This window comes from Schistocerca americana, chromosome 3 (assembly GCF_021461395.2).
Source record: "Schistocerca americana isolate TAMUIC-IGC-003095 chromosome 3, iqSchAmer2.1, whole genome shotgun sequence".
Lineage (NCBI taxonomy): Eukaryota > Metazoa > Arthropoda > Insecta > Orthoptera > Acrididae > Schistocerca > Schistocerca americana.
In genome coordinates, this window is record NC_060121.1 from 627,940,566 (window position 1) to 627,959,345 (window position 18,780).

General features: G+C 35.4%; 1 protein-coding gene across 1 annotated transcript in view; it reads right to left on the reverse strand.

The window, feature by feature from the left end:
• The window catches only part of LOC124606264, a 402,667-nt gene that overhangs the window by 59,971 nt on the left and 323,916 nt on the right, over nt 1–18,780 (reverse strand). Inside the window, exon 10 of the mRNA XM_047138242.1 lies at nt 13,829–14,008. Coding sequence (XP_046994198.1) covers nt 13,829–14,008 — 180 coding nt within the window. The remainder of the gene's footprint in view (nt 1–13,828; nt 14,009–18,780) is intronic.

The window sequence follows — 18,780 nt, forward strand, 5'->3', positions numbered from 1 at the left end:
GAGATCAGAACCAACCAACACACAGAAGGAACCCACAAACCCAGCAAGGCAACATAAGATACAGATCAGAATAGAAAAACTGAGAAAAGACATCGGACAGCTAACAACAATTTATAAGAAATGAAATATCAGACAAAAAACGAAAAAGGTTAGGTAAAATCTCACAACAAGAAGCGATAGAGCAATTAAATAAAAAGAAGCAGAAATTACAAGCATTGGGAAAACAACTTAGAAGATACAAAAAAAAGTGAAAATAGAAGGAAACAAAACCAAACATTCAACACAAACCAAAAGAAATCTTACCAGACAATAGATAACACACACATTAAAATAGACAATCCATCAAACATAACAGACATGGAACACTTCTGGAGCAACATATGGTCAAACTCGGTACAACATAACAGACATACACGGTGGATACAAGAAGAAACAGACACATACAAGATGATACCACAAATGCCTGAAGTGATAATTTTGCAACATGAAGTCACCCGATCAATTAATTCTACACACAATTGGAAAGCCCCTGGAAAAGATAAAATAGCAAATTTCTGGCTAAAGAAGTTCACCTCAACACATTCACATCTAACTAAATTATTTAACATACCTAAAAACAAAGATGATGAGACTTACCTTAGGGGGAAAAAAGGACAGGTATACACACACACACACACACACACACACACACACACACACACACACATATATATCCATCCGCACATACACAGACACAAGCAGACTGTGCGGATGGATATGTGTGTGTGTGTGCGAGTGTATACCTGTCCTTTTTTCCCCCTAAGGTAAGTCTTTCCGCTCCCGGGATTGGAATGACTCCTTACCCTCTCCCTTAAAACCCACATCCTTTTGTCTTTCCCTTTCCTTCCCTCTTTCCTGATGAAGCAGCCATTGGTTACGAAAGCTTGAATTTTGTGTGTATGTTTGTTTTTGTTTGTGTGTCTATCAACCTGCCAGCGCTTTTGTTTGGTAAGTCTCATCATCTTTGTTTTTAGATATATTTTTCCCAAGTGGAATGTTTCCCTCTATTATATTCATATCATTAAATTATTTAACAGTTACATTGCAGACCCATACACAGTCCCTGATACACTTACACAAGGAATAACTTATCTGAAACCTAAAGATCAAGCAGACACAGCAAACCCAGCGAAATATCGCCCCATAACATGCCTACCAACAATATACAAAATATTAACTTCAGTCATTACACAGGAATTAATAACACATACAACACAGAACAAAATTATAAATAAAGAACAAAAAGGTTTCTGCAAAGGAGCACGAGGATGTAAAGAGCAACTGATAATAGATGCAGAGGTGACATATCAAGCTAAAACCAAACAAAGGTCACTACACTACGCATACATTGATTACAAAAAAGCTTTTGATAGTGTACCCCACTCATGGTTACCACAAATATTGGAAATAGATCCTAAATTGATACTGTTCCTAAACACAGTAATGAAAAATTGGAAGACCACACTCAATTTTCAAACAAATTCAAATAATATCACATCACAGCCAATGCAGATTAAGCATGGAATATACCAAGGAGACTCATTAAGTCCTTTCTGGTTCTGCCTTGCTCTGAACCCACTATCCAACATGCTAAATAATACAAATTATGGATATAATATTACTGGAACATACCAACACAAAATCACACATTTGTTATACATGATGATCTAAAACTACTGGCAGCAACAAATCAACAACTCAACCAATTACTAAAGATAACAGAAGTATTCAGCAATGATATATATATGGCTTTTGGAACAGACAAATGTAAGAAAAATAGCATAGTCAAGGGAAAACACACTAAACAAGAAGATTACATATTGAATAACCACAGCGACTGCATAGAAGTGATGGAAAAAACAGATGCCTATAAATATCTAGGATACAGACAAAAAATAGGAATAGATAATACAAATATTAAAGAAGAACTAAAAGAAAAATATAGACAAAGACTAACAAAAATACTGAAAAGAGAATTGACAGCAAGAAACAAGACAAAAGCTATAAATACTTATACTATACCAATATCGACCTACTCCATTTGGATTAGTGAAATGGAGTAACACAGACCTAGAAGCACTCAAAACACTTACACGATCACAATGCCACAAATATAGAATACATCACATACATTCAGCAACAGAAAGATTCACATTAAGCAGAAAGGAAGGAGGAAGGGAATTTATCGACATAAAAAACCTACATTATGGACAAGTAGACAGCTTAAGAAAATTCTTTATAGAACGAGCAGAAACTAGCAAAATACACAAATCAATTACTCATATAAATACATCGGCTACACCATTGCAATTTCATAACCACTTCTACAACCCTTTAGATCACATAACATCAACAGATATGAAGAAAGTAAATTGGAAAAAGAAAACACTATATGACAAGCACCCGTATCTACTAACACAGCCACACATCGATCAAGACACATCCAACACATGGCTAAGAAAAGGCAATATATACAGTGAGATGGAAGGATTCATGATTGCAATACAGGATCAAACAATAAACACCAGATATTACAGTAAGCATATTATGAAAGATCCCAGTACCACAACAGGTAAATGCAGACTTTGCAAACAACAGATAGAAACAGTAGATCACATCACAAGCGGATGTACAATACTAGCAAATACAGAATACACCAGAAGACATGACAATGTAGCAAAAATAATACATCAACAACTTGCCATACGACATAAACTAATAAAACAACACGTTCCCACATGCAAGTATGCACCACAAAATGTACTGGAGAATGATGAATACAAATTATATTGGGACAGAACCATTGTAACAGATAAAACAACACTACAGAACAAACTCAGCAATAAAAAGAAGAAATTAACACAACTAATCGAAATATCCATACCCAATACAACAAATATACAGAAGAAAACAGGAGAAAAATTGAAAAATACATCCAACTGGCTGAGGAAGTCAAGGACATGTGGCATCAGGATAATGTTGACATTATACCAATTATACTATCAACTAAAGGAGTCATACCACACAATATCCACCAGTACATCAACTCAATACAGCTACATCCAAACGTATATATACAACTACAGAAATCTGTAATTATTGATACATGTTCAATTACCCGAAAGTTCCTAAATGCAATGTAACATATACTGTACAGTTAAAAGGAAGTCACGCTTGATCAAGGTCTGCGTCACTTTCCATTTTTAACCAGACATAACGTCTGAGAAAGGAAAGAAAGAAATAATAGTAATAAGACGCGTAACTTATCCGACAAAAGAAAGAATTGTGTTTGAGGAATTTGGTTGTTTTGTACATAATTAAGTACAGTTTGAGGCAATAACAAAATAATATGTAAGCTTTCACAACTCTCCATTTTGCATTTTTGCCTAAGTGGAAGTTTTCGTGCTTTTCTATTTTTTCAGAAAAATGTACAAGGTCCCTGACAGATGTATTAGTTCATGAATTTACTTCCAGATATTCTTAAGCTGCAACCACACAATAACTTGTACTAACTGTACACTTTCTTGTTAAATGTTTGCTTGTAGTCACACTTATTTGATTTTGTCACTCTTTCAGTCAATGGATCTGTTCTTGTAGGCCCTAGTTCCTGAATGAGATTTTCATTCTGCGCCGGAGTGTATGCTGATATGAAACTTCCTGGCAGTTTAAAGCTATTTGCTGGACTAAGACTTGAACTTGTGGACTTTACCTTTCATGGGCAATGCTCTACCAACTGGGCTACCCAAGCATTACTCATGAACCGTCCTCAAAGCATTATTTTCCTTTTAGCATAAATAGATGCAACACAGTTCATGTTAACACTCCACGCAAAATCTGATTCCCGCACTCTAAACACTCAACTCCAAACACAAAGTGCCATTTGTGGCAATGATTAAACTCACGTATTAATGTCTACCAACATCATTACTTGAGTAGAATACAAATAGGGTGATGAGATCCATAAGGGCCTGAAGCATACTGTTGTTGATCATACATTTAAGTGAATATTAGAGAAACCAATGATACAGATTTTTGTGAATTTTCATACATACAATGAGGGCCTACAGGACAGATAAACCTGACTCTCCATTAGATCAACAGTGTGAAGAAATGCTACAGTCTCATAATCGAGAGCCATGTGCTTTAGGCTTTTATGATTCTCAGCATCTCAGATGGATTGTACGATAAAACTCATAACTTAATATACTATAACTCATTCAGAAACCCACAAATAGGTTTACTGGCGGTGCAGCTTTAACATATATTGACATCTGATCTAATCTTACTACAGTACACAGTAAGTGAATTAGCATATCTGAGGAGTGTGCTATCATCTAGCAGAATTTATGCTGAGCGAACAGGGATAGAAGTCTACCACAAGGTGCTACCATCTGGTGCCACTGATGTAAACTTCTAGTTGAGTGGTCTAGGCTAGCTGTGCACATCGTGAACCATGCACATTGTTTAGCAAATCCGTACGTATTTGGCCCATAAGGTAATTACGTCACTTAAGTGTGATGCCCAGAACTCCTTAAAATGTGCACAACTGAATATGTGCTCACTTTCCTGATGCGGAGTTTCACAGAGTCTAAAAAGGAGCAGTAGTGCAGTAGATTTAAGTGCTGTACCTTTCAGATTGCAGCATCTATGTTACATTTAACAGCATTCAAAGAAAAATAACCAATAAATCAACAAGGTGTCAAAATTTAGTGTGTTCACGTGCTCTTGTGTTCTTAACACTTGGGGTTTAATGGCCCATATCGTCTGTGAATCGTGTTTTTTACTACTATGTCATACAGTTCAAGATCTTCTTGTGGACTGGGAAATTCAGCTTGGATTATTTTGTCCATATCTGTGGGATGAATTCTGCCATGTAGCCATACTAAATTGTGTGTGTGAGGCAGTCCTCATTTTTGTGATTTGATTCTGTACATCCAGCATCTATTGGTTCTAAAGATGTATTTTGTGATGACTTCAGTAAATCTCATTTGTTTTTGTCAGAAAACTTGGGCTGTTATGTCATGTCGCTGCATAGGAGCTTGACTGTATCTTACTTTTTCTTTGATTTCTGGCTGCAACAAGTTGCGTGTGAATGTTATGAAGAGGACAGGTCATCCATATTTTTTTTATTTAGGTAATGGTATCTTGAGTGTATCTGTGCATCTATCTTGGACATCTTATGTACGATGAGGGTAAGATTACCAGTGTTCTAATATTAATGTTTCCATCATTTATGGTTGTGTTTCGAATATGGATTCTTTCATGTGTAATTTCTTTTGATTCAGTAAAGCATCCATTCTGCTTCTATTTTTGCCTGTGTATCTAGCAGGAATTTTCAGAATATATGATGAGTGTTGAGTGTGTGATTGTATGTTTCAGTGTTTCTGCTCATTAAGCGGTGAGCATAGAGCTCCATGGAACTGACTTTTTTGTTTGTTTCTATGCCAGTTTCAGGTTGGATTTGTTTCACATTAAAATGATATACATCCTGACCATGCAGAAATATTAATGGATATTGGAGGGCATTATATGAAAGGTGTGCTTCTACGATGCATTGTAGCCCTTCTCTTCTTCATTGTACAAATATGTCATGGCTTCTGTTTTCATTGTGCACAATTATGATGACAACTTTATCTATCTGAGGTGCATTAAATCAACATTCATATTCTCCAGGTGTCTTTTGATGGCTCAAATTATAACTTTATACTCATCAGAAACCATTCAGTCTAGCAATGTTTTGAATATGTGACTCAGTTGATTATATTTGTGTAAGATCCTCTGTACATCTTTGACTGCTCCTCATGTCAATCCACTAATATTTGTGCATTGTTGATCAGTTTCTATTTCTTCGTTTCTGGTGAAATATACATGCAGAAATTTTTAGTGATAGATTTGTCCTTGGATGGAGAAAAACAATCAATTTCATCTCCGTTAGTGTTGATTAAAGTCATTTGGATGCAGGCATTATATGCTTTTATATGTTGAAGAAAGTGTTTTGATTATGTAGTTTTGGTGGTCATATAATCTAAAAAGTCCTCCTGGTGGGAGTGCACCCAGTGGTGGTAATCGAATTTTTCCATTCATGCAACAGAATCCTGGTGTTTCTCTACTGAATTTTTTCATGTGGCAGATGTTATCCATTTTTCCAATTATGATGTGTTTTTGTTTGTTATATTCTTTCCTCGGATCGTAGTGGAACGCTTCATTTGTTAGGTTGTACTGCTTATCTGTCCTCGTCCGCACTTCTCATAGGGTGATATTTTCATGGCTGGCTTGAATACACAGTCTTTAATTATAAGATTGTGTTGCAATTCCTGTTTCTTCAATCAATTCCTTTTGTTGTTATTCAGTTTCTTTGCTTCTCATGGTGCTCATTGTCCTTCATTGGGAACTTAAACGTGCTTCAAACTCTCTGTCTGTTTCATTTTTTCATTGTTCTTTCATTTTTGCTGTTTTCTTTCAGAACTGGCAAGATCTTCTCCTCTTTTGCACACTGCCTAAAATATAAATCAAATCAATTTTTTTTAACACATACACTAAGAACACTTTACCCACTTTTCACACTTTATTTTCAATTTATATTCAGTCACCGTATCACTTTGACTACTCACTCTTCACTCTTTGTTTTTATTCACTCACTGAACTACTTTTTCAGTTCCTCCCTTTGTTACTGATAAGAAACTGATGTTCGAACCCATGATGGGTCTTGCTTTATATTCTCCTACTAATGGATAGCCCCATCTCTGGTGAATTCCAGAACATGCAAAAAGGCTTCAATTCGTCCCCATGTTCCAAAACATTCCACAACATTCAAGTATGTTCTGGAATGTTCCACAATAATCTGGGATGTTCCAGGATCTCCCCAAACATTATGGTCTCTTCCCAAACATTACAGACTATTCCTGAACATTTCAGAACATCCCAGATCATTGTGGAATGTTCTGGGATGTTGTGGAATGGTCTCAGACACTCTCTGATTTTCTGAAATGTTATTGAATACTCTCAAATATTCTGTAAATTTCTAGGGGTCGAAGCTTCCCAGCCTTTATATCTTCAAAAGTGTTCCCTTCAGGTAAAAATGGGAATCTTCTTCATGGACGGTGATAGAGGGCTACTCCCCCTTGCTTATACCAGGACTCATTTCTGAGTTTTAGTGGAACACACATTGTAAACTTATTTTTATAACATATATTGATTAACTGCAATTTTTTTGGAAGGAAAATGCTACTTCTCTGCCTGATACAATACTCAGTTGCTGTTTTCATCTAAGTATTTATGTAGCAGAACACTTTCAGCTGTCTATATAGCAGCACTGTTAAAACATGTTTAATAGAAGCATCTTGTAAACAATAATTTACACACCCAAATAAAAGGATTCATTATGGAAGGAGTGGCTAATAAGCTACTCATTCCCTTTAGTCCTGAATACTTCAATATTTACAACATCCTTTCTGATGTTGGCTGGTAACTCATTAAATACTTATGCACCAGAGTAAGAAACTCCTTTCTGAGCCCTAGACAGATATAAATAGTCTCTATGACAACTATGTTTACCTCTATTATTGTGATTGTGAACTGTCGGTCCACCCTAACTTTACTCTTGTTATTAACTACAAATACCTTCAGGGAGCAAGTACATTGGTACATTGGTGAAAGAATTCAGAGATCTCTGAAGAAGTTTCTGCAAGATGTTTGGTTATCAGTTTTAGGTAATATTCTTACTTCTCTTAAGATTGTCAATAGAACAATATCAAGTGAATGTATGCTAGCAACTCTGCATGCAAAGTTAGCTCAGCACTTTAGTTCAAATACAATCATACCCAAAAGAGTTACTATTTTAAGTGATGATGATTGTTGTGGTCCTGCTAGCAGTTGAATTAGCATGGATGATTTCTGCTGGTGGAGTATTCAATGCATGTCTAAACAAACATAATGGTTCTACTTTTGGTGGCAATCTTTTTTGTCCCTAAGTTTCCAGCTACTGTTAGGAAGGATTTATTGAATTTAGTGCCCAATGATTTGAACCTGTCTCACAGGTACTGTCACCAGGGTCCCAATATGATTTGTCTCAGTGTGTTTATTTGTTTAATGGCTAGTAATGCTCCAAACTTTCTTTGCTTCACTCTTGGAATTTTCAATTTTTTGTGCTTAGTGCATGGGTTTTACTTTTTGGTAACAAAATGAAGAGTCCAGTAGTGTACCTTGTCTTGATTAATGGTAATCCTCTACATTAAATAAAGCTCTCTCTTCCTAGCAAAAAATGCTATCTGATGCAATACAGTCTGATTTAGGAGTCAGATCAATACTACCTAAGATGAAATTAATATTGAAATCTCCATAACTGATGACTTAGCTGTTGTTTATGCCAAGTGTTATTTGTACCGTATCTAACTGCTTTATGTCAGGTAGAACATTTCCTGTTGGGGAGCTGGGTACTGTCAGAACTGATATCTTGTAACTTTAAAATTATGACACAGAATTTCTGGCCAGTTCTTACCTTTAGGAGGAAAAATTTAAATGTTAGTGATATACACATATAAAAGTAGGTTTCAGAAGAAATAGTTTCTTCTCAGGGGAGAGAGAGGTATAGTGTAGGGAAGGTTCAAAAAGAAAAGCAAGTCACTTTTACCCCAGAGTGAGAGGAACCCAGTTATATGAGGAAACTAAATATAACCTAATCTGAAAATATCAGGGGCCACAGAAGTACTTGCAGCACTGAATCTGATTACTGAATATCTAATGAGATGTAATAACAACAGTACATGAATAATATAGTATGTTCTAAATTTCTTGGTTTATATCAGTCATACACAGAATGATGGTAATTAATGCTCCAGTTTCAAAATGCTGTTGAAAAGAACCACTGCTCAGAATGATGTCAAAGTTTAATGGAATATTATCAAGGAAAGGTGAAATGTTTTGGAACTAAAAGGAGAAAATACTGAAGATTTTACCACTTGCTGGCACTTTAAATGGGGGAATATGCAAAATAAGACACGGGGTACACAGCTATTCCTCAGTTTGAATCTGAGATGCTCAGCATGACTGCCTCAATGCAAGATTGCACACTGCTGGTGAAGCCTTTTTACAAGCATACAAGCATGGAGACTGTGGACCAGTAACTCTGCACAAATTCTGAGCACTCAAGGGCATGAAAAAAGGCATTGGTCCAATGTTTGCCAAGGGTCTGGAGAAATTGATTACGGAACTCAAAGAGACAGGTTCTTTTGAAGTGCAATGAGGCAGAGGGAAGAGAACAATTGATACACTGCCAGTGGAAGTTGTGGCTACAACAATGCAGGAGGGGTTGAACAGTAGTATGCAAACATCAGAGCACGGGGAATTGCCTGAACAATGGACATGCCTGAGAGCACAGTGCATAAAATTCTACAAAAAATCGTGCAATGCTATCTATAAAATATTATCCTTATTCAGGTTCATACTGACAGTAAGACAAAAGTTTACTCTAGAATTTCTTGCTCACATGGAAGTGGACAATGAATGGCCCTGGAACATTCTGTTGACAGATGAAGGCCATTTTCATCATCAAGGATGTGTCACTACACATAAATACAGAATATGGGCAATGGACAATCTGCTCACATATCAATCGGTACCATTTGACAGCACTGTTTATCACAGGACCATATGTTTCTGAGGTGATGGGTCCTGTTAGCTGAACCATCACTGGAAAATGCTATGAGAGTCTTCACACAATAACTTCATTCCAACCGTTCAACAGCATGGATTTGTCAGTAGAATTATTTTTATGCAAGATGGCACTCCTCCACACATTGCACAATCAGTGAAGTAGCTGCTGCAGAGAATTTTGGTAATGCTAGAATTATCAGCCACCATTATCCTTCAGCCTTGCCATGGAATTATCTGAAAGATGCAGTGTTAAGTGCTCCAATTATACAAACATAGCTAAACTGAAGGCACACATTGCAAATGTATTCTGAATCTGACATCTGAGACACTAAGATCTATTGTAGAGTATGCTGCTGCTTGATTTCAACTTGTTCATTAAACACTGGGCAGCATATTGCTCATGTCTTGCATGAATTTCATGACAATTAAAAACCAGTCTCACTGTTGCTTTTTATGTGGTTTTTGGCCTTTGGACAATTACAAACTAATGTTAAAATTTTAAATGTGGCTGCACCTTAACAATGTTTTTGACCAGTAAATGGAAATAAATTGTGTTTCCTCAACGATTGCATTTAGCCATTATTTGTACAATAAAGGGTTAAATTTTTACTACTTGACTTACTGTTAGCTAATCTTTTCAAAAGGAAAAATATAAAAGTCAATGTAAAAATCATTTATTATGAGCATTTATGTGTAGTATAGTTTTTAAATAAAAAACCAAACATTTTATACAGCTGTGTCAATGAGTTTTATTCTGGCTTAAATACTGTTTTCTGAATGCAAATCATGTTAAGAGGCTTACATATCAAGTGCATAAAAATTTAGGCTTCCTTTGGTGTATCTTCACTGTCGAAGGTTTCTGTGAATTTTAGTTTTTGGTAAACAGTATGAAAACCTGGGGAATGTAATCACGGACTACTGCCATGAGATCTTTTACCTCCACAGAGGATATGGGCTATCTGAATGGACAGAGTAATGGTGTTTTTTTCTAGAATTTTAATCATTAAGATCAAGATCAAGCTTTGGTTTTCGTCTGGTTTTCAAGCAATGACCTAGTATCTTTCTGAAGCATTCCATTTCCTGACATTGTTCTGCTTCAGAAAGCAGAATTTATTTTCCTGATATTAAAGCCAGCATCAGTTATTGCAATTCCACTTCTTACTATTTCTTTGTTTAACTGTTGAAAGTTTCTGAAATCTTCTTGAAGCATTCCAGTCCCTGCCATTGTTCTACTTCAAAAATCAGCATTTATTTTTCTGATATTAAAGCTAGCACCGTTTATTGCAATTCCACTTTTTACTATTTCATTGTTTAACTGTTGAAAATTTCTCGAATCTTCTGACCTTAAAAGAGTCTTTCCCTCTGACATTTTACAAAAACTTATGGGCCTGTCACTGGTCAGGTGTATAAATATGACCTGTCTGTTGGAGTTTCTTTCCTATCATGCCAAAATCTCAGTCACTGGATAAATAGGTATGTCCAGGAGTGAGGAAATAATGTTGAATGGAATTGTATAATCCTTTAGCAATGAGAGAATAGAACACATTAATAATTCAGTTGCTTTTCTTTTGTCCAGTATTAGAGTTTGCAGGAGGGTGGGGATTACTCTCTTTTAAAGTGAGCATATGAAGGATCATTGACTACTTTCATGATTCAGGGTGCAATTTATGATGAACATCTTGAGGCAATATTTTATGGCCACATTCCACATGGTATCTGAACTAGTTTCATATGTGGAAGCCAAAATTGTTTATCCACCACTGCCTTAGGTAGAACACTGTCTCTCTTGCTATTTTTGGTGTTGGCAGTGCCTGTTGTAAATGATAGGTGATTAAATAGTATTCACAAATCTCACTGTGACAAGTCTTTGTATATTCCCTCAGTAGAAAGTATGCTTTTTCAACTTTAAGTTGGCATAGCTTAACATTCAAAAGGATATTATCTCTCATAAGAGGTGCACACCCATCACACATTTTACATGTGTCTGTATGTGTTAACTTAAACTGATATTGAACTCACAAGTAAAACTCTGGAATCTTGACTTTTTTTCATGCAGGTGGTGCATCTCAGCCACAGTTTCCACACTTATAATTTGCACTTTCTTAATTTATCATTCTGTGAATAATGATTTCTCTGTTTTTGAAGCTTTGTAATCTGATCTCTAACACTATCCAATTTTCATTCTGTGCTAACATTGCTATGTTTTACATGTCTATCCATATGCAGCATGCCAAGATGTGTTCTATTAAGTTCATTGCTAACTTCATCATTATCTACATCTTCACCAACATTACATGCTTTTCTGTCTCCTCTGGCTGCTGAAACTCCTTTCTGTAAAACTGCAAATATGTCACAAAAACCTTTCAAACACACTCTAAGCTTTGTACCAGCAGTCTTTGTAGCATGATAAGCTTGTGATTTCTTTCTGCTACTGATTACAGTTTTTTGCATACTCTTGATTGCAGTCCTTACACTCAAGAAGATCATGAAGGAAGGCATTTTGAATACTGTACTCTTACAGCTTGTGAAACTCACAAAATAATATGCTTTTAGAATCTTCATCTAACGTTGAACAACTACACCAATTAAGGTTAGAACTGTCTGATTTGTTTTTACAGTCACATTCAGGCCCTTACCACTTAGCTGTGATTTTTTACAGGTTTTATTGCATACATATTCATGTCCACTGTGTCTTTTCTTCTTTACATTTTCTCTCGGCCATTTGTCTGGGTTATGAATATTTTTGTTACAACCACTTCCAATGTTCTGTGATACACAAGTATCCATGTTTTTCTGACGTACTGTTCAGCAGGTGAAGCAGTAATATCAATTCCATTACCAAAAGAATGACAGATCATGTACTTTACCAAGTGGGACAGAATAACAGTTTAGGTGTAATATGCATAAAAGAAGATGAATGTAAAAGCAAAAATTAAATAACAACATAGCCTTCCCATATGATAAATAAAAGTGTCATGTGACTAGGGGCTCCCGTCGGGCAGACCGTTCACCTGGTGCAAGTCTTTCAATTTGACGCCACTTCAGCAACTTGCGTGTCGATGGGGATGAAATTATGATGATTAGGACAACACAACACCCAGTCCCTGAGTGGAGAAAATCTCTGACCCAGCCGGGAATCAAACCTGGGCCCTTAGGATTGACATTCTGTCACACTGACCACTCAGCTACTGGGAGCGGACTCCCATATGATAAAATAATATAACAACTGTAACATTCTTATGTTGGTAGCTCTGCAACTGACATAGTAGATATCATCATTAAGTGGCATAGCTCCCCCTCTCAAGCAAAATACTGATGAGGACATATTCCTGAAGTTAGAGAATCTACAGCAGAAAATGTGGGAACTATGTCATCTCATTCCAATTTCACATGATAGATAACAGATGACAATAGTATACTAGATTTTTCCATCACAAGCAATTGAAGGTGAATCTTTGAAACATCAAAAAAACCAAATAGCTTTCAGCCAAAGATACCAAGGCAAATGCAAACAAGTAACCCATCAACTGGTGGCCACAAAAGTCACATTCAGGTCCTTATTGCTTAGCTGTAATTTTTTACAGGTTTTATCGCATATATATTAATGTCCACTGTGTATTTTCTTCTTTACATTTTCTCTCTTCCATTTGTCTGGGTTATGAATATGTTTGTTACAACCACTTTCAATGTTCTGTGATACACAAGTATCCAAGGTGACCACAAAAGCCTCAACAATTTTATAACTTTTGTACTTTAAATCTAATTAAGTGTTATTTGTACTCAGACAGATTTAAATATTGTCTTCATTACTTACACAAAACCGGATTAAGACTATTTGCTGTGCTAGGTAATATTCATCTACATCACTACCAGGAATAAAAAAAAGTTATAACTGAACATTTATGACAGATCAACTTCCTATTTTAAATGCCTCTGTTATTGAGGGCTGTAATGGTATTAGCAAAAAGAGAGAGAAAGCTTACTGAATAGTAAATTGCAACAAATTAAATTTTTTGAGTTCTAATGAATGTTTTAGGTTACAGGCCATTACAGCATCAGTAAAATGCTATAGGTATCATAATGATAAGCATTTACATAAAAAAATGTAATTTGAATATGCAATAAGGTGGATAATAACCTCAACATTCCGAGAGAGGTCAAAATCTTGAGCAGTTTGACGCAGGTACAAGGAGATTGCAGCTTCTAGTCCAATCACAGCAGCTTCGTGTTGTGCTGAGCCCCGTTGTGGGATGTGTAGAACCCGTTGGACATGGTCTTTCTTCAGTGCCAGTAGCGATTGGGTTGAGCGGAATGCCAGCTGCTCAGCAACATGGTTTTCAGGAACACAGGCTTCTTTTACAATTCAGAGAGTGAAGACATTGAACAGAACTGTGTTTTTGAGTGTATGGTGTGCCATTGTTTGTCCAAATGAAATGAAGAATTTGTGAAAATTTTAGCAATATTAGTAAGAGATACATGTAGCAAGAAGTGCATTCCCTATCGTTTGAACCCTGTCTCTTGTCAGTTTTTGTGTTGTTGTGTTGTGAACATGAGTTACAGAACACACAAACCACAGTTACTATTGCCATATGATATTTCTTACTGCAGACAGACATTAGACAATGTTCTGCATGAAATCTTAAGAGTTATGCTTGTTTGAGGTAAGTGACAGAAGACAAATACCATAATAATGTAAATTTATCTTCAGGTTAGAGCTAGTATGTCCTTGAAAATTATCATTTACTGTTTCTCAGTCTGATAAAGTAATCCATAATAAGATCATAGTGATAAATTAACTCACTTTAAATGTTACAGAATGAGTCAAAATTTCACAGTTACTTCAAAATGTCTTGACTGCAGTAAGATGTTATTAATAGTTAGAATTAAGCTTTGTTAATTGTGCATGTGCTGTAGTAAAGGAAAAAAAATTCTCTGATAAACTGTTACACCAAGAAAAAACAGTGCTTATAATGGTGCAAGTATCTTAAATGTCAACAGTAATGTGTTTTCTCAAAATTTCAGTTGTTCACTGCACCTGATGAATTTGACTTTTATTCCTTGGTGTGTCTTAGGCAGATTAAAGGCGATCATATTTAAAAGCTCAGGATAGTGTTGCAATTTCTAAATTAAAATGCTCCCAATGAAAACTTGTTATTCCAATTCACTCTGTTATGTCATCTATTTTAACGTTGTATAACACCAGTATAGATATTTATTATAGCATACAATGCTCTATTACTAATTTCCTACATTTCCCTTCCATAATTAAGTTTTCCAGTTATGTATGCAGTTTTATCTATTTGTTCATCACTTAGTATTTCTTAGAACAATGTATGTGATACTGACTCTACAGAGATAGAAAAGAGGGACATAATTTTAATATGCATTGTTAAAATATACCAGTGAAAATTGCAATTATATGTGCATGAATGTGATATTTTAGTGCAATGAAAAGCTAGCTTTTATTCAATGAGACAATGAGAAAACAAACTACCACTTGAAATTTACAGTAAATTAATCAGTGGTAACACCATTTAAAAAAAATCAAAGTATTGTTACACATCAATACTGTTGATAAGCATAAGCAAAAATCGTTTTGAATGGACAGAGAGTGTTGTGAGGAACATAATGGAAGATAAAGGTGTCCTGAATGCCAGCATAGAAATCAAGAAGGCATTAAAGAATAAGACATTTTACAATATTACAGACAAAATGTGAGGAAGAAACTAATGAAGAAAATAGAAAAGCCATACTAAAAAGCCAGTACTACAACTGGTAGTAAATTGATTACAGCAATGGGCAAGCTACATGGAGATCTTGATGGCTATCCTATTGGCTTGTGCTAACTGATGGGCAATTAGTAAAATTTTATGTCTACTTCTAAAATTTATGCTTGGAAGTATATCATATTCAGCTGTACAAAGATCAGAATGAAATTGTCATATTATGGCAGAACATCCACTAAAATGAACCTTCACAACAGACCAAACTCTGAGTTGCCTTCGACATAAACTTGGATCTGTCCTTTGTGGAATAGTCTATGGAAGGTAGAGATCTGGATTTGTATCCAATACAAAACACAGGAAGGAATATCCTCAATGACTGACCTGCATTAATACCAGTAGACTGTTGTTCAGCAAGTGTTCGTAATTTCACCCATGTGACTGAACATTTTGCAATGAGCCAGGCATGCAGAGGGCAGAAAACCTAATATTAAGCACACAGATTTATGTACATAGTTTATTACTGTATTCTTTCATTTTAAGCCATTTTTCATATAGAAATTAATGCTTTCATTCAAAGCTATCTATTTTCTTAATTCATTACATCACTATCGGAAATTTTTTATCTAAGGTATGGATGATTTTGAGGTATTCCTCACTAAAAGATACTTTTTCATTCTTGAAGGAGACTCCTTTGATCTTTTGTCAGCCATTCCAACATAGTCTTAATGCTGTGTACAGGAATTTTTTATTATTTTCAGTTGTTCAAGAACACCTAATAGCTGACAAGGATTGATATCATTTGCAAATTTTAGAATTTTTTTAACACAATAATGAGTAACTATACAAAATGTTTGATGAATGTCACATTGGAGTTATACAAACCAAATGCTTGGGAAATTCTAATGCAAACTGGGAAGTAGTTCACAGAAACATTTGATTTGCTTGAAGAAGCACATTGAGAGGAGTATGGGAATCATGCTACAAATAGTTAAAACGTTTTTAAAAAAGGAAGAATTCTGTCAGACATATGTGACAGGTAACCATGTTATTACAATGTGGAGCTTGTTCGTGTGTGATTCATAGATGTCATTAGTTAACTCTTTACGAGGTCATCAGTTTTTGAGGAATGGAAATTGTTTAATTTGGAAGTGAATATGTTGGTACCATATTGGAGTCACTGCAGAAAAGGCAGAGCCTTGCTGGATGAAAGAAAATCCTGAAGTGCTTGTAGTGGGTAGTCTGTGAGGGAAGATAATCAGCAACCTGTAGCTGATTTAAGGCTGAACCATCATTCAGTATAAGTTATGCTTTCCTATCATTATTTTTTTCATTTTCAACATTTTGTTGACACAGGACCAGCAACTTTTTTAGTGTTTCATGAAGTGTTTATTAACAGATCTGTCACAGTTGCAACTCATATGTTTGACGACTAGTTTCAAACTTTACAGTTCATTCTCAAGCCTCACCTACTGAGGCTACAAGAAAATAGTACAGAGTTGTTAATGATAGTGAATACAAATGTGGAATTACAATATAAACAGTTCAAATGTAATAGAACTTAATTATTTGAATTCAGACATACCTGCACTGAAAGCGCCTGATCTTCATAAGAAACATGAAAAAGGCAATACATGCTCTACAAAATGTTTGCAGATGTATGTCACAATCAAACTGGAGCCCAACACATTTGACAGTATGAGGCACTACTGTCATCCCTCATATACAAGCAGGCCTGCAGCCAATGGGCATGACGCACCTTGAATGTGGGTGCGTCAAAGCACCTTTATTAATCTTCTCATAAATGTAGTGAATAATAGTGGAAAATGTACAAGCATTACACAAATACAAATACAAAAAATAGTGTCATGTGAACACATTACATATTTGAAAATATGACGAACGTTTCATGTTCAGTTGCATGTCCTTGGCCATTGGGTGCATGAATTAAATAAATTAAATTAACCAGTCACAATCAATATAAAATACAACTAAAGATAAATTAATAAAATCACATTTGTTGCTCCATTAAAAATTTTGCAACATACATACAGATTGTTGTCATCTTCAGCTGTGTATGGAACAGAATGAAACTGTCACATTATGGCAGAACATGCACTTTAATGAACCTTCAGAACAGATCAAAACTCTGACCTTGCCTTGGACATGGGCTGAACATTTAAAAACAATATATATTGTTGGTTTAGCCAATAAATTTTGTAAAGAGCAGCTACATAATATTAATAAAACAGTGTCTCATGGCACAGAATCGTTATAACATCTTGTCATATGCAACCACACTGAAATCACCTTGCACTGTAATCATAATGTTTATCTGTTTGTGCAAATCCTATTGCGTTAAATTACAGACAATGAATACAGAAATAGATGCTCAAGCATTTCATATAATTTTAAACAATTTTGTGGTACTGGTCACACATGCTGTATGGACAACCCTTTTCACACAGTGCCTCACAAGTAACAGCAGCTGTCAAATTCAAACATAATGACCTGACAAATTCACTAGCTAGACATACTAATCTAATTACAGAAACACTTAGGTGCTGTGAGATCCATGACAATGTCAAATTCAAACATCATGACCTGACATATTCGGTGACTTGACATGCATATCTAATCACAGATTACATTCAATTGATATGATACGCACTACAAAATGCTCTCATATGAAACATTGTGATTTGTGTCACACAGTTCACAGCATTTCTTATTTATTCACTGTGAGATCATCATACACTATTTTGGGTGACTAATGTAATAATCAGAAATTGAAAAAGGCCATTGTGTGTAGCCTATATGTGAAAACCTAACATGAAACAGTTGTCTGACATTCAAATATGTAATGTGTGTGTGTAACACTGTAATTTGTATTTGTGTAATGCTTTTACATTTGCCATTGTCATTCATTTCATCGACAAAAATATTAATAAGGTGCTTTGACACATCCAAATTTAAAATACGACATGACCACTGGCTGTGGACTTGTCCTTTTACATTAGACATGACACTAGCATCGTAGAAAGTTTCCTGGTACTGTTGGCTGTGTTGGCCTCCAGTGAGCTTTTGACTTGCTAAAACAGGCCCATGTTGACTGGGACAGTCATATGTGAATATTTTAAGAAGCATGTATTGCCATTTTGATGTTTGTTATTACGATCAGCCACTTTCAGTACAGGTATGTCTGAATTCAAATAATCAATTTCTTATTTTATGTATATGGACTGAAGCAGCAAGTGAAAAAGTACAGTTTTCACTTGCCGCTTTTAGTCTATGAATATAAAATCATGTTTGTATGAGGCCAGTAAATTTTCTGAAACAGTTAATTTCTGTTACATTTGTACTACTT